The sequence below is a fragment of the Myxine glutinosa genome, chromosome 1, assembly GCF_964187855.1.
Source record: "Myxine glutinosa chromosome 1, kmMyxGlut1.1, whole genome shotgun sequence".
Classification (NCBI taxonomy): Eukaryota; Metazoa; Chordata; class Myxini; order Myxiniformes; family Myxinidae; genus Myxine; species Myxine glutinosa.
In genome coordinates, this window is record NC_136261.1 from 335388125 (window position 1) to 335414911 (window position 26787).

The window sequence follows — 26787 nt, forward strand, 5'->3', positions numbered from 1 at the left end:
AATGCAGCCTCAATGAGCTGCACTGCGGTATTGCCGGGCGCCAGAGGCGCCCCGGCAATGCCGCGCTGCAGCATATTTAATTATTTGGCATGGGGCGGTGTACTTTGAATGTATTTGTACTTGTTTTTTTTTTTTTCATTATTAATCATGTATTTATTTTCTTTCTCATTTGGCCAATATCTCAGGCATCTTTTGAGCTGGGAAGCTAATATTTGGACATGAGTGACCAAGTGATGTGGCTATGAAGGATATTTTTGATTTATTGATTAATCATTTAATCTATTAATTATTTATTGATTAATCGATTAATTATTTATTGAGTAATCAATTAATTATTTAATTTTTTATAAATGACTTATTTAATTAAATTTCTAAAAGATACATCTTCAGATGAAGCACTAGTGGTTTAGTTATGCGATTAGCCAATTGATTATGAAAATATTTTGTGATAATCTTTTATTGATTTTAATTATACAATTAATCAATCAATTAGTGTACACCTCTCCCTCCCAATGCAGCCTCAATGAGCTGCACTGCGGTATTGCCGGGCGCCGGAGGCGCCCCGGCAATGCCGCGCTGCAGCATATTTAATTATTTGGCATGGGGCGGTGTACTTTGAATGTATGTGTACTTGTTTTCTTTCTTTCTTGGTTGTCCGGACGATATCTCAGCCATCCTTTGAGCTAGGAAGCTGAAATTTCGGCACAGTAGTGAGCAAGTCCTTTGTCAAATACGGTATTTTTTGTTTTTTGAATAATCAATTAATTGAGGAGTTATTTAATTATTAGCGTTTAATTAAGTACTTATTTAATTAATTAAATTTCATTTATCTTCTGACCATTATTAACTCAGGCACCTTTTGAGTTAGGAAGCTGATATTTGGACATGCCAATGACCAGGTGATTTGGCTGCAAAGGATATTTTTGATTTATTAATTAATCAATTAATCGATTAATTATTTAATTATTCGATTAATGACAAAAAATTTTTTTTTTTTTAAGTTACAGATTCTGATGAAATAGTGGTAGTTTATGTGTTCTCTGACCAAATTGATTAATAATTTAATTTTTTTATGATTATTATTTATTTATTTTCATTATTAATCATTTATTTATTTTCTTTCTCATTTGGCCAATATCTCAGGCACCTTTTGAGCTGGGAAGCTAATATTTGGACATGAGTGACCAAGTGATGTGGCTATCAAGGATATTTTTGATTTATTGATTAATCATTTCATCTATTAAGTATTTATTGATTAATCGATTAATTATTTATTGAGTAATCAATTAATTATTTAATTTTTTATAAATGACTTATTTAATTAAATTTCTAAAAGATACATCTTCGGATGAAGCACTACTGGTTTAGTTATGCGATTAGCCAATTGATTATGAAAATATTTTGTGATAATCTTTTATTGATTTTAATTATACAATTAATCAATCAATTAGTGTACACCTCTCCCTCCCAATGCAGCCTCAATGAGCTGCACTGCGGTATTGCCGGGCGCCGGAGGCGCCCCGGCAATGCCGCGCTGCAGCATATTTAATTATTTGGCATGGGGCGGTGTACTTTGAATGTATGTGTACTTGTTTGTTTTCTTGTTTGCTTTCTTTCTTTCTTTCTTTCTTTCTTTCTTTCTTGTTTGTCCGGGCAATATCTCAGCCTTCCTTTGAGCTAGGAAGCTGAAATTTCGGCAGAATAGTGAGCAAGTACTTTGTCAAAAACGGTATTTTTTGTTTTTTGATTAATCAATTCATTGATGAGTTATTTAATTATTAGCATTTAATTAAGTACTTATATATTTCCTTTTTCTTCTGGGCATTATCTCTGGCACCTTTTGAGCTAGGAAGCTGATATTTGGACATGCCAATGACCAAGTGATTTGGCTGCAAAGGCTATTTTTGATTTATTGATTAATCAGTTAATTAACTAATCGATTAATTATTTAATTATTCGATTAATGACTTTTTTTCTTTTTTTTTTTTTAGTTACAGATTTTTTTTGATTTTTTTTTGTTTTTTTGTATACAAGATCGAGGCTCGTGAAAGAGCGAACATTAATCACACAGAAAGACAAACGGACACATAAAACAAATAACATCGGGAGCGGTAGACAAGATGGGGAGAGAGGGGGAAGGACACAAACACAACATTTGAGAGCAGGGACCGAGAGACATGGAGACATCGAGAGATCTGTGGGAGGGAGAGGGCTTTGGGGGGGGAGGCATGTGAAGGGGGGGGGGGTGGGAGAGGTATAAACATATGGACACTGCCAGGACTTCCAGGAAAGAAGTTGGAATTTCAAACAAGGTGGATCTGGGGTGAATTAGTGGGGGTAGAAAAGATCATGGTTTTGGATGGGGGAAGATAAGAGATGGTGGTGAACAGCTGTTTTAAAGACCTGGAGGGAGGAGTGGGATTGAAGGGAGTGTGGGAGTTTGTTCCAGAGGCGGGAGAAAAGAGGAATGAAAGAGTGAAGGTGAGCAGAGAGCCGAGATTTCGGCAGTTTAACCATCAGAGGGTTGCTGGCAGATCTTGTGCGACCTGTAGGAATATTTGGGGGACAGAGCACAGAGAGAGCTGGGGGAGCAAGGCCGTAGAGGAGTCGGTAGAAGACAGAAAGACCACCTACCTGCCTGCGGTGAGTGAGTGAAAGGCCCTCAGAGATAGCTTCATCGCGGGAGATTCCAATGATTTTGAAAGCTTTGGATTCAACAGCGTGAAGCCGAGCCAGGTGTGAGGCAGGAGCACCAGCCCATAGGGGAGAACAGTATTCCATTGAGCTGCGGATGAAAGCCTTGTATGTGGTGAGGAGCTCAGGTGTGCCGAGGAAGGACTTCGCACGACGGAGGATGCCCAGTCGGCGACTGGCTTTGGAGGCCAGCTTGGAAATGTGGTTTTCCCAAGAAAGATCATGGCAGATAGTGAGACCCAAGAGCTTGAGCGACAGAACTTCTTGGAGAGGATTGTTGAGAAAGTAGATGGGAGGGTTGTCCAGTCGATCTTTTCGGAGAGACATAGTAAGATAGTGAGATTTGTCAGGATTGAAAGACATGTTCCACTTGTTTGACCAGTCTGTGATTTTGTCCAGGTCTTCAGAGAGTGAGGAGGCTGCAGACTGCCGATCTGAGGGATGAGGAATGGAGCGGCAGAGAGTGGAGTCATTCTGATGCAGAGAGGCAGAGTCAGCGGCAGAGATTCTGATGAAATGGTGGTGGTTTATGTATTCTATTAGCCAATTGATTAGCTCTAATTTTTTTATGATTATTATTCATTTATTTTCATTATTAATCATTTATTTATTTTCTTTCTCATCTGGGCAATATCTCAGGCACCTTTTGAGCTAGGAAGCTAATATTTGGACATGACAGTGACCAGGTGATGTGACCATAAAGGATATTGTACACCGCTCCTTTCCTATGCCATCTCCAGGCATTGCAAATCGTCATTGCTGGGCACCGAAGGGGGCTCGGCAGTGACGCACACTGAAAGAGAGTACTCAGTTTTCACTCTGGTTGTTTGTTTTCTCGCTTTCTTTCTTGTTTGTTGTACACCGCTCCTTTCCTATGCCATCTCCAGGCATTGCAAATCGTCATTGCCGGGCACCAAAGGGGGCTCGGCAGTGACGCACGCTGAAAGAGAGTACTCAGTTTTCACTCTGGTTTCTTGTTGTACACCGCTCCTTTCCTATGCCATCTCCAGGCATTGCAAATCGTCATTGCCGGGCACCAAAGGGGGCTCGGCAGTGACGCACGCTGAAAGAGAGTACTCAGTTTTCACTCTGGTTGTTTGTTTGTTTTCTTTCTTGGTTGTCCGGACGATATCTCAGCCATCCTTTGAGCTAGGAAGCTGAAATTTCGGCACAGTAGTGAGCAAGTCCTTTGTCAAATACGGTATTTTTTGTTTTTTGAATAATCAATTAATTGAGGAGTTATTTAATTATTAGCGTTTAATTAAGTACTTATTTAATTAATTAAATTTCATTTCTCTTCTGACCATTATTAACTCAGGCACCTTTTGAGTTAGGAAGCTGATATTTGGATATGCCAATGACCAGGTGATTTGGCTGCAAAGGATATTTTTGATTTATTAATTAATCAATTAATCGATTAATTATTTAATTATTCGATTAATGACAAAAAAAATTTTTTTTTTTAAGTTACAGATTCTGATGAAATAGTGGTAGTTTATGTGTTCTCTGACCAAATTGATTAATAATTTAATTTTTTTATGATTATTATTTATTTATTTTCATTATTAATCATTTATTTATTTTCTTTCTCATTTGGCCAATATCTCAGGCACCTTTTGAGCTGGGAAGCTAATATTTGGACATGAGTGACCAAGTGATGTGGCTATCAAGGATATTTTTGATTTATTGATTAATCATTTCATCTATTAAGTATTTATTGATTAATCGATTAATTATTTATTGAGTAATCAATTAATTATTTAATTTTTTATAAATGACTTATTTAATTAAATTTCTAAAAGATACATCTTCGGATGAAGCACTAGTGCTTTAGGTATGCTATTAGCCAATTGATTAAGAAAATATTTTGTGATAATATTTTATTGATTTTAATTATACAATTAATCAATCAATTAGTGTACACCTCTCCCTCCCAATGCAGCCTCAATGAGCTGCACTGCGGTATTGCCGGGCGCCGGAGGCGCCCCGGCAATGCCGCGCTGCAGCATATTTAATTATTTGGCATGGGGCGGTGTACTTTGAATGTATGTGTACTTGTTTGTTTTCTTGTTTGTTTGTTTTCTTTCTTGGTTGTCCGGACGATATCTCAGCCATCCTTTGAGCTAGGAAGCTGAAATTTCGGCACAGTAGTGAGCAAGTCCTTTGTCAAATACGGTATTTTTTGTTTTTTGAATAATCAATTAATTGAGGAGTTATTTAATTATTAGCGTTTAATTAAGTACTTATTTAATTAATTAAATTTCATTTATCTTCTGACCATTATTAACTCAGGCACCTTTTGAGTTAGGAAGCTGATATTTGGACATGCCAATGACCAGGTGATTTGGCTGCAAAGGATATTTTTGATTTATTAATTAATCAATTAATCGATTAATTATTTAATTATTCGATTAATGACAAAAAAAATTTTTTTTTTTAAGTTACAGATTCTGATGAAATAGTGGTAGTTTATGTGTTCTCTGACCAAATTGATTAATAATTTAATTTTTTTATGATTATTATTTATTTATTTTCATTATTAATCATTTATTTATTTTCTTTCTCATTTGGCCAATATCTCAGGCACCTTTTGAGCTGGGAAGCTAATATTTGGACATGAGTGACCAAGTGATGTGGCTATCAAGGATATTTTTGATTTATTGATTAATCATTTCATCTATTAAGTATTTATTGATTAATCGATTAATTATTTATTGAGTAATCAATTAATTATTTAATTTTTTATAAATGACTTATTTAATTAAATTTCTAAAAGATACATCTTCGGATGAAGCACTACTGGTTTAGTTATGCGATTAGCCAATTGATTATGAAAATATTTTGTGATAATCTTTTATTGATTTTAATTATACAATTAATCAATCAATTAGTGTACACCTCTCCCTCCCAATGCAGCCTCAATGAGCTGCACTGCGGTATTGCCGGGCGCCGGAGGCGCCCCGGCAATGCCGCGCTGCAGCATATTTAATTATTTGGCATGGGGCGGTGTACTTTGAATGTATGTGTACTTGTTGTACACCGCTCCTTTCCTATGCCACCTCCAGGCATTGCAAATCGTCATTGCCGGGCACCGAAGGGGGCTCGGCAGTGACGCACGCTGAAAGAGAGTACTCAGTTTTCACTCTGGTTTCTTGTTTGTTTTCTTGGTTGTCCGGACGATATCTCAGCCATCCTTTGAGCTAGGAAGCTGAAATTTCGGCACAGTAGTGAGCAAGTCCTTTGTCAAATACGGTATTTTTTGTTTTTTGAATAATCAATTAATTGAGGAGTTATTTAATTATTAGCGTTTAATTAAGTACTTATTTAATTAATTAAATTTCATTTATCTTCTGACCATTATTAACTCAGGCACCTTTTGAGTTAGGAAGCTGATATTTGGACATGCCAATGACCAGGTGATTTGGCTGCAAAGGATATTTTTGATTTATTAATTAATCAATTAATCGATTAATTATTTAATTATTCGATTAATGACAAAAAAAAAATTTTTTTTTAAGTTACAGATTCTGATGAAATAGTGGTAGTTTATGTGTTCTCTGACCAAATTGATTAATAATTTAATTTTTTTATGATTATTATTTATTTATTTTCATTATTAATCATTTATTTATTTTCTTTCTCATTTGGCCAATATCTCAGGCACCTTTTGAGCTGGGAAGCTAATATTTGGACATGAGTGACCAAGTGATGTGGCTATCAAGGATATTTTTGATTTATTGATTAATCATTTCATCTATTAAGTATTTATTGATTAATCGATTAATTATTTATTGAGTAATCAATTAATTATTTAATTTTTTATAAATGACTTATTTAATTAAATTTCTAAAAGATACATCTTCGGATGAAGCACTAGTGGTTTAGTTATGCGATTAGCCAATTGATTATGAAAATATTTTGTGATAATCTTTTATTGATTTTAATTATACAATTAATCAATCAATTAGTGTACACCTCTCCCTCCCAATGCAGCCTCAATGAGCTGCACTGCGGTATTGCCGGGCGCCGGAGGCGCCCCGGCAATGCCGCGCTGCAGCATATTTAATTATTTGGCATGGGGCGGTGTACTTTGAATGTATGTGTACTTGTTTGTTTTCTTTCTTGGTTGTCCGGGCGATATCTCAGCCATCCTTTGAGCTAGGAAGCTGAAATTTCGGCACAGTCGTGAGCAAGTCCTTTGTCAAATACGGTATTTTTTGTTTTTTGAATAATCAATTAATTGAGGAGTTATTTAATTATTAGCGTTTAATTAAGTACTTATTTAATTAATTAAATTTCATTTCTCTTCTGACCATTATTAACTCAGGCACCTTTTGAGTTAGGAAGCTGATATTTGGACATGCCAATGACCAGGTGATTTGGCTGCAAAGGATATTTTTGATTTATTAATTAATCAATTAATCGATTAATTATTTAATTATTCGATTAATGACCCAAAAAATTTTTTTTTTAAAGTTACAGATTCTGATGAAATAGTGGTAGTTTATGTGTTCTCTGACCAAATTGATTACCAATTTAATTTTTTTATGATTATTATTTATTTATTTTCATTATTAATCATTTATTTATTTTCTTTCTCATTTGGCCAATATCTCAGGCACCTTTTGAGCTGGGAAGCTAATATTTGGACATAAGTGACCAAGTGATGTGGCTATCAAGGATATTTTTGATTTATTGATTAATCATTTCATCTATTAATTATTTATTGATTAATCGATTAATTATTTATTGAGTAATCAATTAATTATTTAATTTTTTATAAATGACTTATTTAATTAAATTTCTAAAAGATACATCTTCGGATGAAGCACTAGTGGTTTAGTTATGCGATTAGCCAATTGATTATGAAAATATTTTGTGATAATCTTTTATTGATTTTAATTATACAATTAATCAATCAATTAGTGTACACCTCTCCCTCCCAATGCAGCCTTAATGAGCTGCACTGCGGTATTGCCGGGCGCCGGAGGCGCCCCGGCAATGCCGCGCTGCAGCATATTTAATTATTTGGCATGGGGCGGTGTACTTTGAATGTATGTGTACTTGTTTCTGATTTATTTATTAATCATTTCATTGATTAATTATTTATTGATTAATCAATTAATTATTGTACACCGCTCCTTTCCTATGCCATCTCCAGGCATTGCAAATCGTCATTGCCGGGCACCAAAGGGGGCTCGGCAGTGACGCACGCTGAAAGAGAGTACTCAGTTTTCACTCTGGTTTCTTTCTTGTTTGTTTGTTTTCTTGTTTGTTTGTTTTCTTTCTTGGTTGTCCGGACGATATCTCAGCCATCCTTTGAGCTAGGAAGCTGAAATTTCGGCACAGTAGTGAGCAAGTCCTTTGTCAAATACGGTATTTTTTGTTTTTTGAATAATCAATTAATTGAGGAGTTATTTAATTATTAGCGTTTAATTAAGTACTTATTTAATTAATTAAATTTCATTTCTCTTCTGACCATTATTAACTCAGGCACCTTTTGAGTTAGGAAGCTGATATTTGGACATGCCAATGACCAGGTGATTTGGCTGCAAAGGATATTTTTGATTTATTAATTAATCAATTAATCGATTAATTATTTAATTATTCGATTAATGACAAAAAAATTTTTTTTTTTTTAGTTACAGATTCTGATGAAATAGTGGTAGTTTATGTGTTCTCTGACCAAATTGATTAATAATTTAATTTTTTTATGATTATTATTTATTTATTTTCATTATTAATCATTTATTTATTTTCTTTCTCATTTGGCCAATATCTCAGGCACCTTTTGAGCTGGGAAGCTAATATTTGGACATGAGTGACCAAGTGATGTGGCTATCAAGGATATTTTTGATTTATTGATTAATCATTTCATCTATTAAGTATTTATTGATTAATCGATTAATTATTTATTGAGTAATCAATTAATTATTTAATTTTTTATAAATGACTTATTTTTGATTTATTGATTAATCATTTCATCTATTAATTATTTATTGATTAATCGATTAATTATTTATTGAGTAATCAATTAATTATTTAATTTTTTATAAATGACTTATTTAATTAAATTTCTAAAAGATACATCTTCGGATGAAGCACTAGTGGTTTAGTTATGCGATTAGCCAATTGATTATGAAAATATTTTGTGATAATCTTTTATTGATTTTAATTATACAATTAATCAATCAATTAGTGTACACCTCTCCCTCCCAATGCAGCCTTAATGAGCTGCACTGCGGTATTGCCGGGCGCCGGAGGCGCCCCGGCAATGCCGCGCTGCAGCATATTTAATTATTTGGCATGGGGCGGTGTACTTTGAATGTATGTGTACTTGTTTAATTTTTTATTAATGACTTATTTAATTGAATTTTTAAAAGATACATCTTCGGATGAAGCACTAGTGGTTTAGTTTAGATGAAGCACCAATTGATTAAGCCAAGCCAATTGATTAAGAAAATATTCTATCATAATCTTTTATTGGTTTTAATTATGCAATTAATCAATCAATTATTGTACACCTCTCCCTCCCAATGCACTCTCTATGAGCTGCACTGCGGTAATGCCGGGCGCCGGAGGTGTGGCTGTTGAATATTTAATTATTTGGCATGGGGGTGGTGTACTTTGAATGTATCTGTACATGTTGTACACCGCTCCTTTCCTATGCCATCTCCAGGCATTGCAAATCGTCATTGCCGGGCACCAAAGGGGGCTCGGCAGTGACGCACGCTGAAAGAGAGTACTCAGTTTTCACTCTGGTTGTTTGTTGTACACCGCTCCTTTCCTATGCCACCTCCAGGCATTGCAAATCGTCATTGCCGGGCACCGAAGGGGGCTCGGCAGTGACGCACGCTGAAAGAGAGTACTCAGTTTTCACTCTGGTTTCTTGTTTGTTTGTTTGTTTTCTTGCTTTCTTGGTTGTCCGGGCGATATCTCAGCCATCCTTCAAGCTGAGAAGCTGAAATTTCGGCACAATAGTGAGCACGTCATTTGTCAAAAACGGTATTTTTTGTTTTTTGATTAATCAATTAATTGAGGAGTTATTTAATTATTAGCGTTTAATTAAGTACTTATTTAATTAATTAAATTTCCTTTCTCTTCTGACCATTAACTCAGGCACCTTTTGAGTTAGGAAGCTGATATTTGGACATGCCAATGACCAGGTGATTTGGCTGCAAATGCTATTTTTGATTTATTAATTAATCAATTAATCGATTAATTATTTAATTATTCGATTAATGACAAAAAAAATTTTTTTTTTAAAGTTACACATTCTGATGAAATGGTGGTGGTTTATGTGTTCTCTGACCGAATTGATTAATAATTTATTTTTTTATGATTATTATTTATTTATTTTCATTATTAATCATTCATTTATTTTCTTTCTCATTTGGCCAATATCTCAGGCACCTTTTGAGCTGGGAAGCTAATATTTGGACATGACAGTGACCAAGTGATGTGGCTATCAAGGATATTTTTGATTTATTGATTAATCATTTAATTGCTTAATTATTTATTGATTAATTGATTAATTATTTATTGATTAATCAATTAATTATTTAATTTTTTATTAATGACATTTAATAAAATTTCTAAAAGATACATCTTCGGATGAAGCACTACTGGTTTAGTTATGCTATTAGTCAATTGATTAAGAAAATATTTTGTGATAATCTTTTATTGATTTGAATTATACAATTAATCAATCAATTAGCGAACACCTCTTCCTCCCAACGCAGCCTCTATGAGGTGCACTGCGGTATTGCCGGGTGCCGGAGGCGCACCGGCAATGCCGCGCTGTAGGATATTTCATTATTTGGCATGGGGGCGGTGTACTTTGAATGTATGTGTACTTGTTTGTTTTCTTTCTTGGTTGTCCGGACGATATCTCAGCCATCCTTTGAGCTAGGAAGCTGAAATTTCGGCACAGTCGTGAGCAAGTCCTTTGTCAAATACGGTATTTTTTGTTTTTTGAATAATCAATTAATTGAGGAGTTATTTAATTATTAGCGTTTAATTAAGTACTTATTTAATTAATTAAATTTCATTTCTCTTCTGACCATTATTAACTCAGGCACCTTTTGAGTTAGGAAGCTGATATTTGGACATGCCAATGACCAGGTGATTTGGCTGCAAAGGATATTTTTGATTTATTAATTAATCAATTAATCGATTAATTATTTAATTATTCGATTAATGACCCAAAAAAATTTTTTTTTTAAGTTACAGATTCTGATGAAATAGTGGTAGTTTATGTGTTCTCTGACCAAATTGATTACCAATTTAATTTTTTTATGATTATTATTTATTTATTTTCATTATTAATCATTTATTTATTTTCTTTCTCATTTGGCCAATATCTCAGGCACCTTTTGAGCTGGGAAGCTAATATTTGGACATAAGTGACCAAGTGATGTGGCTATCAAGGATATTTTTGATTTATTGATTAATCATTTCATCTATTAATTATTTATTGATTAATCGATTAATTATTTATTGAGTAATCAATTAATTATTTAATTTTTTATAAATGACTTATTTAATTAAATTTCTAAAAGATACATCTTCGGATGAAGCACTAGTGGTTTAGTTATGCGATTAGCCAATTGATTATGAAAATATTTTGTGATAATCTTTTATTGATTTTAATTATACAATTAATCAATCAATTAGTGTACACCTCTCCCTCCCAATGCAGCCTCAATGAGCTGCACTGCGGTATTGCCGGGCGCCGGAGGCGCCCCGGCAATGCCGCGCTGCAGCATATTTAATTATTTGGCATGGGGCGGTGTACTTTGAATGTATGTGTACTTGTTTTCTTTCTTGTTTGTCCAGGCGATATCTCAGCCATCCTTTGAGCTAGGAAGCTGAAATTTCGGCACAATAGTGAGCAAGTCCTTTGCCAAAAACGGTATTTTTTGTTTTTAGATTAATCAATTAATTGATGAGTTATTTAATTATTAGCGATTAATTAAGTACTTATACATTTCTTTTCTCTTCTGCCCATTATCTCAGGCACCTTTTGAGCTATGAAGCTGATATTTGGACATGACAATGACCAAGTGATTTGGCTGTAAAGGGTATTTTTTATTTATTGATTAATTAATTAATCGATTAATTATTTAATTATTCGATGAATGACTTAGTTAATTAATTTTTTTAAGTTACATATTCGGATGAAATGGTGGTGGTTTATGTATTCTATGAGCCAATTGATTAACTATTTAATTTTTTTATGATTATTATTTATTTATTTTCATTATTAATCATTTATTTATTTTCTTTCTCATCTGGGCAATATCTCAGGCACCTTTTGTGCTAGGAAGCTAATATTTGGACATGACAGTGACCAGGTGATGTGGCTATAAAGGATATTTTTGATTTATTGATTAATCATTTATTCGATTAATTATTTATTGATTAATCAATTAATTATTTAATTTTTTATTAATGACTTATTTAATTAAATTTCTAAAAGATACATCTTCGGATGAAGCACTAGTGGTTTAGTTATGCTATTAGCCAATTGATTAAGAAAATAATTTATGATAAACTTTTATTGATTTTAATTATGCAATTAATCAATCAATTATTGTACACCTCTCCCTCCCAATAACGTTTTCACGTGTTGCGTGCTGGAGGATATGTTATTTATTGATTTGGCATGGGGGCGGTGTACTTTGAATGTATTTGTTTTGCTTTGACAAAAATGGCAACGAGATGGAGAATGACAAATAGAACTAGAATTTTTCACTTTTTAGCTGTTTATCACTTCAATTTTAAAAGTTGCATTTGTAAACCGTTTTATATATGGCCTGAGCATCTGAGTTGTAAAGGCTGTTCAAATGGGAATTTTTTCCCCCTTTTTAAGGCCATTTTCCCTGCTAGAGTGGGGTTTAGCCTTGCGAGCCCCATGACAATCATCATGGTTCTCTTTTTGAGGCAATGTTTTTATGGCTGGATGCCCTTCCTGATGCCAGCCCTTTAGTCGCCTCTTACCGTGTACCTATTCTAAAGCAGGGCACACACCGGCACATTCATCCCAGCAACCTGGTGCTCAATTTGCCGACCTTGGAAGGATGACAGGCTGAGTTAACCCCCCTGGCGTTAATTCAACGATTGACTGGGATTTGAACTCAGGATCCTAGGATCCCAAGCCAGCACCCTAACCGCTAAGCCAACACCAGGCTCATAAAGGCTATTCAAATGGGATATAATTAAAACAAAATTGGAAATCCATAGCAGGAAAAGCATAGTTCTTTGTGTAGTTCTTGTGCATATACATCGTCATGATCAAGGCTTCATCTTCATTTCATTCCTGTCTGCAGTCTTGGAAAACCTTTGCGAGTCACAACATGACTTTTGATGAATGTGTTTCTCACCAAACGCACATCACGGGCTGATGAGTGGATTCACCTGACACACAATTGATTCAAACTGGAGAAACCTCAATCAAAATGAATTTTCAATAAGGCGACTGTATTGTCAAAACTTGCTGTCAGCTATTTCTGCTTTTATAATTCAATAATGAACTGTACACGGGGCATTAGAAAAGTTATACGAACCAGGTACTCAACTGCTGGTGAAGACTAGTGATTAAATGCACATTCAAAAATGTTCTATTTGCCTATTTGGTAAGAAGTTACATTTTCGTGCAAATTATATTTACTTATATATTGAAAAATAAAAATCGTTGACATGTGTTTAAGTACTGTGAGTATATCAATATATCATTCATATAACATATTGAATTCCCTTCAAATAAATCTTTCACTCTTATTATTTTTTTACCTCCGCCACCGAAGGTCGACGGAGGTTATGTTGGATGGATTCGGCCGAAATTTTGTAGACTTGTTGAGTTTGTGACTGGGACGAATTGATTAGATTTTGGTGAAGATCCGAATCAGGATACTATATTTTTTTTAATTTTAAAAGTGATTTTCAACATTGAATGATAGGGCCACAAACAATATATAGCATGACATTTCAAAAAGTTGTGGATGACTTATAACAAAACTTGTTGGGTAATTGACAAGAACAAGCCAATCAGATTTTGGTTCATATCCCATTCCAGATCCGACCTATCATTGGGATACAAAACGTAAACTGTTCGGGCTGGTGGAGGTATGCGTTCTACCGAAAGCCGCTCTAGATACCTCCGCCACCAAAGGTGGATGGAGGTTATGTTTTCACCCCTGTCCGTTTGTCTGTTTGTCCGTTTGTTTGTGAACAAGATATCTCAAAAAGTTGTGGAAATTTGGCAGAGATGTAGCGTATATGACAATGACAAAATTATTAGATTTTGGTGAAGATCCGGATTCGGATCCGGCTACTAGAATTTTAAAACTGATTCTTCACCGTTGGGAGATAGGGCCGAAAACAATACATAGCAGAATATCTCAAAACGTTATGGACGGATTTGGCCGAAACTTGGTGGACAAGTTGTGTGTGTGACAAGGACAAACAGCTTTGATTTTGGTGGAGATCTGAATATGGATTGAGATATGATTTTTTTTTTAAGCGATTCATCACCATTGAGTGATATGGCGAACCAGGCAGAGGTTTGTTCTCTACTGAGTGCCGTTCTAGTTACCATTAAATTTATCCCAGCTGCTTTCATAAACAACGATTTGAAATGCACTTGCGATTTTCTTCCATGTGAGCCTTCGTCCACAATTTCCACCCACTTTAAACTACTCACCTCCCCAGTTGGAGCTGCTTGTGTCAGCTGTACGTCCGATGAGCCATTCCCCATGGAGGAAAGAGGAAGGAAGAGGGGAAGAGGTGGGTGATAGGCAGAAGCTCCAGAAGGGGATGTAGTTGGAGGATCACGGTAGGACCCCACCTTGAGATTGGAGTAAAAAAAAACAAAAAAAGGAAAGAAAACAAATGAAAAAGCTTTAAGAAAACATACACAGAACAAGTTACAGTAATTCAAGAATTTGTACTACTTCTCCATCCCAGCACTCGAGTACAAAGTATATAAAGTCAAAAAGATTATTCCTCACCTCTTTCTCTGCTTAAAAGATTATTCCACAATATTAATACTTTCTCTGCTTAAAAATGGATGAAAAGTAATTGGACGCAAACCACCTGGAAAATATCCCCAAAAGGCATGAGCTAATTTTCCAAAAGGCAGGACAAAGAATCACCACCTATACTCTGCCAGCTGGGACTTTAGGGATTCAAATTTTGCACCAACAATGCAAATATAAAGTGTGTTTGGTTGACCTAATTTTGAGGCCATGCCCTACTTTTAAGTCATGGCCTAATTATAGATATTTTTACACTTTTCATCATAGCTCAACTAAAATTTGTCCGATCGGAACAAAATTGCCCTCATTAGACAGCCTAGACTCTAGAGTAAGCTGCATTTCAGCTTAATTTACATCATACCCCTATGGGTTAAAGGTCAAGGTCGTACACCCCTAAGAATATTAAATCACCATTTAGGTTTTTCTCCCTTTTTTCTTCCAATGTCCGAGGACTTTCAGAATGGCATTTTGCATCAATAACGGAAATAAAATGTTCACAGAATTGAGCTGATTTTTTGACCTTGACCTAATTTTAAGGTCATGACCAAATTATAGACATTTTAACATTTTTCACCATAACTTGACTAAGGTTTGTCTGATCGGAATGAAATAGCCCTTTATATATATGACCGAGAGCAAGTTGCATTTACACTTAATTTACATCAAACCCCTCCGCGTTAACTGTACCCCTCCGACTTAAAGGTCAAGGTCAAATTGCGGTCTGAATTTTTTTTCCTTTTTGTCATCACTCAATTTTGTCAATGCGGAATCTCAAAGACAGCTTAGTCTTCCAAAATGTTCTTACATCATAATAGTGGGTCTGAACATCTTGGAAAAACGTTGCACCTCTATCTCCGAAAGCACTCAGTGGGAAAAATTGAAACATAGCTCATTGTCAAGTACTCCCCATGGGGAATAAAATAGGTTAATGATGACGTCATTATGATGTCATAATTCGATAAGTACAACGCTTAGTCGGATCAGTTTGACATTTCTTGAGTGTGACCTACCCAACAATTATATTAGAGATTGTAAATTTATAATATCATTGGTCAGATGGACGGTCATATGGGATCAAATTTAAAAAACTCTTAAAAAGTAGAAGCGTTTGCTTGCACCAAGTTGACTGTGTGCAGTAAGTATTCTATGAATACCATCTAGTTTTCACTTGAATGGCTTCAATGATGGTGCGATCTTAGGTTTCGAAAACAGCTAGAACATAGAGTATATATAATAATTGCCAATTATTATGCGGTCGCCACACTGTCAACACAACTGCTTTGCAGAAGTTATCCAATGCAATATCTGTATCCTAAAGTATATTAATTTCACATTATTCGTATTTGCACTCTGTGTAGTGTTGAAGTTATACAATTGAGATTTCATTGTGCTTGATTATTGCATCCTGCATCTAGATGGAATTCAAGTGAAGTTAGTCTGATTTAAAATATTTTAAAAATAAAACAAGAAAATAAAGAAAGGACAAAGGATGAGTGAAGGTAAAATGATAAAAAGAGTAAGAATTAAAGATACCTCTGTAAATGGACCAAATTTTTCTTTCCAGTCCCGTGAAAGTGAAGACCCAATGGAAGGAGATTGCTGCTGATGAGGTCCTGTTATAACAGTACCACCCATTTTCCGTCCACCATCACCAGTTACAAGCAGAATGTCCATTTTGTCAATCTCAGCTGCCGGACGACGAGGTGCAGCACGGTGTGCAGACTCAGCGAGCCGGCAGTTGTAAGAGCGACCATCCCTCTTCGAACGTCCACAACGTAAGGCTGCCAGACTCAAAAGTGCAACGAGTAAGGCGAAGGCCAAGCCCAGGGTAGCCAAGGCTGCTCCTGGGCCCCAGCCCAGCCAGCCACCAATTTCACTTGGTTCGGTAATGAGGATAATAGGGATATCTACAGATAGCGATGGTATGCCGCAATCAGATACAATAACAGTGATGTTCCATGATTCAGTGGTGTGTCTCTGAAGATCCTCAGTAGTGAATAGTTGACCTGTTGTAGAATTAAGTGAGAATGGAGGCTGTACCCCATTTTCAGTTTTTAAATTGTAGACTAATCTCCCATTATCTCCACTATCCAGGTCTTCAGCAATTATATAAAGCACAGGAAATACTCTACTTGCTGCTGCTGGAATGAAGACCCTGGCAGAAATGCCTGGAGATGGAATTGGTGGCTTCATCACCACAGGTGCATTGTCGTTGACATCGGCAACAGTGATATTAAGAGTGAAGGCAGGTTCAGCGACAAGGGGAGGAATACCTTGGTCATGAGCATTTACCTCACAGTGCACGAAGCGAGCGTCCTTTTGCTCGTAGTCAAGTGCGTCTACAAGGACAATATCTCCCGAATTTGGATCCACCGAGAGAAGACCGGACGGATGGCATTTGCGGAGGGTATAAATGATGTTTCCATTCTTGCCATCATCAAAGTCATATGCGATCACACGGCCCAGAGGTGAGCCTGGTGGGAGATTTTCAAAGGCAGTTAGTTGTAATTGGGTTGGTTCAAAGTATGGTCGGTTGTCATTGGAGTCCAACACCTGCACAATAATATTGTGTTGGGAAATGAGTGGAGGATCCCCTCCATCCATGGCCAAAAGCAACAGCCGGTGCTGGGATACAGCCTCGCGGTTTAGAACGCCACTCAAAATCAAGGCGTAGTTTCCTTGATCGCTGAGCTGAAGGGCAAAATTGCCACCACCGCCTGAAAGACTGCAGGAAACAGTTCCGTTCTCCTTGAAATCTGGATCCATGAGCTTTACAAAAGCCAATATGGTTCCAGGTGCCGTATCTTCAGAGACTGAGCCCATCATCTCTAGTGCCGATAAGTAGGTAACTTCAGAAACGGCAGCCAACATGTTCACAGAAATTGTTGGCCGGTTATCATTTATGTCCGAGATTCTTATTAAGACCTGAGACTGAGAAGATGCCATATGGATGTTTTGGTCTCTTGCCTCTACCGTAAAATAATAGTTTGCACAATGTTCTCTGTCCAGAGCTTGCTGTAGTAAGATCTCTCCTGAGTGTGGGTCAATCAAAAAGGTTTCCTTTTCTTCAACTGGGCTAATCAATCGAAGCTTATATTCCATCACCGCACCAGCATCTGAGTTTGGACTTGTGGCTTTTGTTGGTAAAACCATAGTACCAGGTGCCATATCTTCTGGGACAGTGGTGGTATAGATCACTTGATTAAACTTTGGACTGTTGTCATTGGTGTTGACTATCGAGATCAGCACTTTGATGCGGTCCTGGAGTGGTGGAGTCCCGTTGTCCCGTGCCACCAACCACAGCTCGTACTTCACCTGTTGTTCTTGGTCCAGCTTCCCAGAGACCTAATGAAGGATTACAATATGACAAACTTTCTTGATAATTACAAAGGTCTATTGAACCACAGCTACCAAAATACTCTTCATATAATTTTCCATTGATGAAGTTATCATACCAAAGTACACAATTCGTTATCTGTCTGACCACAATGCATTTGGTTCTTAGTTATCTAATCTTAACCATACTTTCCAGGGGGACTAAGAGTTATATAACAGAGGTTGTGTCAACTTCATTTGCCCTAATTCCCCAAGGGGTTTTCCTCCTTGGACAAATTCCATGTTAAGGTGTACAAGTAGCTTATCGTGGCATTTCACCAGCCAAACCTACCAGAAGAAATCATTATTATAACCACAAACTATTTATCCAATCCGTTCAGCATATGTTTACTTTTTAAACAGTCTGTAAAGTTGTTTAACACTAGACTGAAATAAATTTGGAGAAAACCTCCTATTACCTTGAGGCATTCTATGCTTATCGTGTCCCCCACAGGCGAATTGACCGAGCTGCTTTGACTATCTAGCTAGACCTTTAGGTAGGCCGCTAGCTAGCACGAAATGATATTCATCTATTAAAGGTGCTGGTCTGTGTGTAGCCTGTGGCATCATTTTTCTGCGGGTGCGGCTGCCGCTGATGCAATGCCTCTCTATATCCAGTCACCTGGTACTCATTTTGTCGACCTCAGAAGGATGGACAGGCTGAGTCAACCCATCTAGTGTTATTCCAATAACACAACATGGGCTCAAACTCAAGACCCTAAGGTCTTAAGCTAGCCACCTTAACTGTTAAGCCACCACCAGGCACAGTTCAAGAACATACTGACTTGTAATCCAGAGGTAAGTTTCTTACAAAGGATGTTATTCTCCATGATGGAGCATTTTCTGTTGGCATCACCCAAGAAGAGCAGTTTTAGTTTAATACATTGAACCAAATCAGGCAACGAACCCAAGAACAAACCCCAGAAACATAGGTGAGCATGCGACTAGGTGAGCGATCCTTTCACCTTAATTGTAGCCATAAATACAATGTATAGATCTATCACTACGTAATTCTTGGGTGTCCAGGCTGTCTGCATTCCTCAATACTGACCTCCAATATTTTACCTTTACATGCTTCCAATGCTTTGAAATAATGTGCCCTTACTCTAACCTGCAACTGAGGGAGGTCTCTTGATGAATCAATGTTCAGTGAGAATGGATACACCTCCCCACCATCGGATGGGGATTCCAGGGAGTAATGAATCATGCCATTCGCTCCAGTGTCTTGGTCTTGTGCACGCTGTAGCGGGAGTCGAGTGCCTAGTGCGGCATCCTTTGAGATCTTGAGAGCGATTGAAGGTTGGAGGAAGATGGGCGGATTGTCGTTAATATCTATCACCTGGGGCCAATGTAAAGAAAAATCAGTGGTTGCAGTATTGAGAAATAATATGTTAAATGGTGGTAATATTTAACAGTATTTACAAGAAAATACATTTCTGAATGACTCGGAAGATTTCTGAACGAAAATAAAAAAAGACTCAGAATGTGCAGACATCATGAAAGAAACAGACTCGCTTCCTCCACAAACAAACAAACAACCAAAAACACACCCCCTCCAATTTGCCCATAGTAGTCCCAGCAAAAACGAATACTATGTGAAATAGAACACCTTACCCCCACGCTGACTTGAAAAATCAGGACATGGGCGGGGTCTTTGAGCGTCAGATTTGATTGGTCGTGATGACATAAAATGCTGTAATATTTTGTCCAAGTACTGCTAAACTAAAGGGTTTTTAAAGGGCTAAAAAGGCTATTTGTGTTCTACGGTATATAATTCAATTGAAGTAAAACAAAGATTTCAAAGGTTGTAAAAAAAAATAAAAAAATCCGGAAGTTCACCGCCATTGATGCAACGTCTTTTACACCACCTTATTAACGTTTTAAATTAGTTCTTCGTGCCTGTTGTTTGTGTCCTTTATGACATCCTTAAAGCTGTAAGTTTTCTGTTTGGAAATGATTTTCAACTTTGTTTGACCTCCATGAAGGTAGGGAGAGTAAAAAGAACATTATCTCACTCCTGTCTGTGCATGCTCGATCGGAATGACTTCAGAGCCAAAGTACTGCTGAGTTACAGGTTTGTTTTACAATTAATGTTCCGATTCGTGTTCAAAATATAACATTCAATTGAAATTAAGTTGTTCTTAGATCATGAACTGACGCTTGTAGACAGAAGTGAACCAATTGCTTAACCCCACTTTCCAGGCATGGAGGAATGAATACAAACACTTCTATTCTGCACTATGACAAATTGAGTGGTGATGAGAAAAAAAATTGGTTCAATAAAAACAAGAAATTCCCCTGGATTTATTGCCGAAATTATTGTCTGATTTATTGTTGGAGTGACCTTAGGACAGGTCATGTCCGATATCGAAGCCGAGAAACTTAAAGGGCTGTATTTCTTAAAGATGTGGATCACAGAAGACTATCGAGAAAATAATTTTCCAGCCTATGGAAGTGAGATCTATTTGGGTGGAATGGCATCTTTCCAATGTCTGATTTTCCAATGAAAGTGAGATACTGTGCATTCAGAAAGTATTCAGACCCCTTCACATTTTCACATTTTGTTACGTTGCAGCCTTATGCTGAAATCGTTTAAATTTATTTTTTCCCTCATCAATCTAAATTCAATACCCCATAATGACAAAGAGAAAACAGGATTTTAGAAAGTTTTGCAAATTTATTAAAAAGAAAAAAGTGAAATATCACATTGACATAAGTATTCAGACCCTTTGCTATGACACTTGAAATTTAGCTCAGGTGCCTCCCATTTCTCTTGATCATTTTTGAGATGTTTCTGCACCTTGATTGGAGTCCACCTGTGGTAAATTCAATTGATTGGACATGATTTGGAAAGGCACACACCGATCTGGACTTTATGGCAGAGTGGCCAGCCGGAAGCATCTCCTCAGTGAAAGACACATGAAGCCCGCTTGGAGTTTGCAAAAAAGCACCTAAAGGACTCTCAGACTGTGAGAAACAAGATTCTGTGGTCTGATGAAACCAAGATTGAACTGTTTGGCTTTCGTCTGGTCACTCTGCCATAAAGCCCAGATCGGTGGAGTGTTGCAATGATGGTTGTACTTCTGGAAGTTTCTCCCATCTCCACACATGATATCTGGAGCTCAGCCAGAGTGGCCATCGGGTTCTTGGTCACCTCTATTACCAAGGCCCTTCTCCCCCGATTGCTCAGTTTGGCCAGGCGGCCAGCTCCAGGAAGAGTCCTGGTTGTTCCAAACTCCTTCCATTTAAGAATTATGGAGGCCACTGTGCTCTTGGGAACCTTAAATGTAGCAGAATTTTTTTTGTAGGCTTCCGCAGATCTGTGCCTCGACACAATCCTGTATCTGAGCTCTGCAGGCAGTTCCTTCGACCTCATGGCTTGGTTTTTGCTCTGATATGCATTGTCAGCTGTGAGACCTTATATAGACAGGTGTGTGCCTTTCCAAATAATGTCCAATCAATTGAATTTACCACAGGTGGACGCCAATCAATGTGTAGAAACATCTCAAAGATGAACAAGATAAATGGGAGGCACCTGAGCTAAATTTCAAGTGTCATAGCAAAGGGTATGAATACTTATGTCAATGTGATATTTCAGTTTTTTCTTTTTAATAAATTTGCAAAACTTTCTAAAATCCTGTTTTCGCTTTGTTATTTTGGGGTATTGAGTGTAGATTGATGAGGGAAAAAATGAATTTAAACGATTTCAGCATAAGGCTGCAACATAACAAAATGTGAAAAAAGTGAAGAGGTCTGAATACTTTCTGAATGCACTGTATTTATCCAATGAATGTGTGACTGGCTATTTGAGAACTGTCAAGGCACGTGTTGAGCGTGTGATCCATTTTACACTCGCAAAAGAAGAACATTACTCTCACTCATCCATGGAACCTCCTGCCATCCACGATCTTAAACCTGTTTTGTGTTTTGGGAAGCAGCTCTGATTCATAATATTAAAATGGCCACTTTTGCTTGGGGCCTTTGTTCTCCCACATCTAGCATAAGTGATATTCACCCATATTAAAATGAATTGTGTCAATGTAAATATAGGTATTTGTTCATATTGCAATCCAATATTGCTCTTTCTCAGTCTTCCAACCATCCCTATCTACTCCATCCAACCTTTCATAGTAACCGCCTCCTAATTAAGGTTCCAAAATTCAGGCTGACTGTGCTGTCTTTTATTCCTCGTTTCTGCTGTCTATAAATCCACATTCCAAAGGCTTGTCCGTATCACTCTTCCGTCCCTGGAATCAAGGAAGCAGTGCGCCACCATCTCATGTCATCGCAAATTCTGACCCATGACCTTTAGTACCCCCAAAAACCTTTCTAACCCAACAAACCGACTTACTAGATTCAGTATTTCCTGCCTTTCTCCCTTTCCTCTTATCCTGTTCATCCATTCCCTTAAGGTTTTTCCCACTACCTTGCCTCGATTTGTAAATAATAATAAATAGCACCGCAAAGCAGGCGTAACCCCTCAGCCCATGCATGGTTGTTACGGATTCGTCACTTCCACTGTTGTGGTTTTCACCCACTTGACATGTTTCTGATATTATGTATTATTATTATTCTCAAAAGGTTTATTATTCAGGAACAGCTATCTAAAGTTTAAAAGGTTAACGTAAAATGATACAGGAAACCGAACCGGAAGAAAAAGGAGGTGAAGAGGAAGAGGCGGCACGAGCAAAGTTGGAGAAGACGTGTGACGTCAAGGCTCCATAGCGAGGCTGGTCTACCGACAGTCGCGAGGGAATTTTGAGTTCCTTGAAGGGACATCCGGCGATAGGAGTTATCGCTGGAGTGGAAAATCTGCGTAGTCAGATTTGGGGCGCTGAGATTTCGACGAATCCTCGCCGAGTCGCATCGGCTCAAGTAAGAGTCGTCGGCCATTTTGAACCCCGCGCTTCAGACACCTACAAAGGTTTTGCCTCGCGTCATCTGCACCCCAACCTCCTACCGTTTGTCGGGGATGTTTGTGTGCGACCGTTTCGTCTCCGATCACGTTGCAGTTCGCTGAGTGAGCTGTGAAGGTGCCCCTCTGAAGGGCCATTGTACAGTTTCAGTGGGGCGATCCCCATTGTCAACTGTACGCGATTCGAATATCGACTGGAGAGCGAGATTCGGGCTTCGACTGGATATCGTTCCAGCGACCGCTGAGGCGAATCACATTCGCCTTGGAAAAGGTTATAGAGACATTGAGGAGTGTCTTTTTCACTCGCTGGGAGCAGTGAGTAAACTGACTTTATTGATGGGATATAGAGTGCACTCTTAATTGACATTTGTTGTACCGTTATTCCTGTATGATATTCAATATATTATTTGTTCTTTTATAATCATTGGTGTGGTTTCACTATTGATTTCTAACACAGAGAATAACATATTTTTCTGCCGGGGCTCCTCTCGGGGTTCGGAGGTTTACCGAGACCAGGGGATCAGTGAGGAACCCACAGCAGAAATTGGGGGCTCGTCCAATTGACTCGTGGGCTCGAAATTGGGTCTTCGTCCGGTATAGAATTCCCTAGCATTCCCAAATTTTCCCATTTTGGAAATTTTTCAACATTCCCAAATTTTTCAAAAACAATTTTTTTGGGGGGGGGGGGGGGGGGAATTTATTGTGTGAAGGTTAACAGGTGCTAACGGATAGTCACCATGGAGTTTGACGCAGAGAACTTTGCAGCAACCCCTAGTGAGGCACAGTTCCGAGCATTACTAAAATTGGAACTCTTGAGATTGGCCAAACATTTTAGCTTGGAGGTCCGAGCTAAAATGAAGAAAACAGAGATGCAGACAGTGGTGATAGAATCTATCGTGGAACTAGGAACATGGAGAGAGGGAGCCTTGGATTGGTTACCAGAAGAACAAGAAAATGTGGAGCTCCAAAAAACGGAGATGCAATTGCAGAGCCAGGAAAGGTTAAAAGCACAGGAAAGAGAACTCCAAGAAAGGTTAAAAGCACAGGAAAGAGAACTCCAGGAAAGATTAGAAGAGAAAAAAGCAGAGGAAAGGAGAGTGGAAAGAGAACTCCAAGAAAGGTTAAAAGCACAGGAAAGAGAACTCCAGGAAAGGTTTGACGAGAAAAAAGCCGAGGAAAGGAGAGCGGCATAGTCTAGTAGGAAGACTAGGTCCCCCTGCACCCCCCGGAGATATACTTCTAATCAGCGTTTCTAGATTGGAAAATATGTGTAGAAAATGACTAGCTATGGCCCCAAGCTGAAAAAATGTCCCACATACCATTTTTATGCAAATTACTGCTGCCATTATCAAAAAAACGATTTTTGACATATCTCAGCCAATATTGCAGATAATTGAAAAATGAAGGTGTCTAGACCCATGTTTTGAAGGGCATAGATCATGATAGAACTATTCATAACATGATTACATGTGTCTATGGTATACTAGTATGCATATTAATGCTGTAATTACAAAATAATCAGTTTTACAAATGATAAGGATACGTTAATACTGCAGATAACTTAACATGGTACATAAGGGGTCTAAACCCAGGTATTTTCAAGGTTAAATGTCAACAAGATGCTCCTGAGTCTTGCATAGGGGCGGGACATTGGCAGTAACATTGGTACCACTCAACTTTTCTTCCCACCATTGACTTTGTATTGCGAGAGATTTTCACTTGCTTATTTAAAGGTTTCTCACCCAGCCCACGTAAAATCTACCAACTCCTGCTGTTAACTCCCAAACATATTTTTTTATGTTATCCAATCACAGTGCAGAAATGACAGACTAGAGATCCAAATTAGTGCTGCTATAGCTGCCATTTTACATTTCCATCCATGTAACATGCGCGCTCGCGCGCTCGTATCAATTGGTAATGTCGCGCGCTCGTATCAATTGGTAACGTTGATGTTATTGAATACCTCAGTTGAAAGTTCAGTCTTCCATTCCATCTGTGTGTTGTTCTTGGTATTCATCCTCCAATCTAGCCAGGTAAGATGCTAACTATAATGTTACTCACACTCTTGACTTCAGTTTCTGCATGAAATCATAAACAGGCAGAATAACAGCTGAGCCAGCTAGCACCATGTTAGCTAACGTTAAAGCTAGCCTCATCTATGTACAGTATGTTCCTAATGTCGGTGTAACTTAAACTTTTGTTAATGCCAAACATGAGACATATCTGTTGACTTCTGTATATGAATTGAACCAGAAAGAGGCACGACAGCTGAGCTAGCTACAGTAACTTAGCGCAATGTTTCATTGGCCTAGATAGCTAACGTTAGTGTGGAAGAATTTAGATGTTTTAGCTATTAGCACTTTTGATGCCACTAAACATGGTTTAGTCAGCTAAAAAGTACCCTAGTGTAGAACATGACTCAGAACCTCTGTTACCTCACTGAAAACTCAGAGCCTCCTTTCACAGGCACTTTTAACATCATTCGTGATTTCTTATTTGTCATTTAACAGTGATGGTAGACATCGACAACAAGCATGCCCAAAAGAAAACGGAGTGTAGAACCTGCAGCCCAAAGCTCTCCTCCTACATGCATCCTTCATGTACCATCCATGTCTGATCATGGGGATTTCACGCCCCTCCGTAAAATTAAAGGATCTGCTTCAGAAAAACTGCAACTGCTTCAAAAGATCCGGGATAGACGTCTCAACCAACCGCATGACTCCCCATGTCGTATGCAATCAGTATGTGATCAGATCCCGGCAACTCTTCCTGATGACCTAGAAAGAGTAGGATATCACAGCAAGTGTTATAAGCACTTTGTCCGCCACTTTCATCGTCTGGGAGATGATACAGAACCAGGGCCATCAACCTCATCATGGCATCACTCTCCTCGTAAACCAGGAGGTTCTGCTGAACCCATCTTCCCGCCAGAGTGTATATTTTGTGAGAAAGTTGAGACCAAAGATGCTCATCGCAATACTGAGAGGCCTACAACCTTCCCATCCTTTAAAAACAAAGAAAATGCATGGGAGCAAATCGAAACACGGGCTGAGAAAATGGGTCTCTATCGACTCCATCGAAAGGTGAAAAACAAAGACCTCTTTGCATGTGAGGCCAAACACCATCCGTCATGTTTTAAAGCTTTCCGCACAGCATTCTACAACTATGAGCGTGCGATTCACAGAGCCGAAGCACCAAAGGAGCAGGCTTGCATGTCAGCCGCCCATGAAAAGGCATTCAACTCAGTACTGGAACACATTCAAACCCAGGTCATCCAGCAGAATAAAGTTCTACAGCTTTCTTCCTTGCGCTTGCTCTATGTCGAGGAACTGAAACTGAATGGATATGAGAACTCAAATTATCGGTCAGAGAAACTACTGAAACGCCTACAGAATGACCCAATCAAGGAGCATATCCACTTCACGAAGGTTGATCATGACAAATGTGATGTCATTTCTTTCTGGCTTGTGCACAGCTCAAACATAACAGTTTCCAATGCTCTCGCACGAGCATTCACACTCGGAAGCACAAACAAGAACCAAAATGTTGCCCTCCAACTTCGCCAGGGTATTCTACAGGCTTTCAGAGAGTGTAAAGACCAACCATGGCCACCAACAGCTGAAGACATGGAGCTCAATCCTGAAGACATCCTACCTCCAGACCTTGTCCGCTTTCTCAGCGTGCTAATGACTGGCAAGGAGGGCATCGAGACAGAAAAGGTGAAGCGTCTGGTCTTCTCCATTGGACAAGATCTGTGCCGTGCAG

At 37.9% G+C, this 26787-nt stretch overlaps 1 protein-coding gene across 3 annotated transcripts in view; it reads right to left on the reverse strand.

Annotated features, from left to right (window-relative positions):
• Nucleotides 1-26787, reverse strand: part of LOC137412292 (protocadherin 18) — a 108297-nt gene that overhangs the window by 28527 nt on the left and 52983 nt on the right. For all 3 annotated transcript variants that reach the window (XM_078769785.1, XM_068097559.2, XM_068097565.2), the window contains 3 exons: nucleotides 19219-19446; nucleotides 16266-18077; nucleotides 14399-14542 (listed from right to left, as the gene is read on the reverse strand). In XM_078769785.1, the coding sequence (XP_078625911.1) occupies nucleotides 14399-14542; nucleotides 16266-18077; nucleotides 19219-19446 (2184 nt within the window). The remainder of the gene's footprint in view (nucleotides 1-14398; nucleotides 14543-16265; nucleotides 18078-19218; nucleotides 19447-26787) is intronic.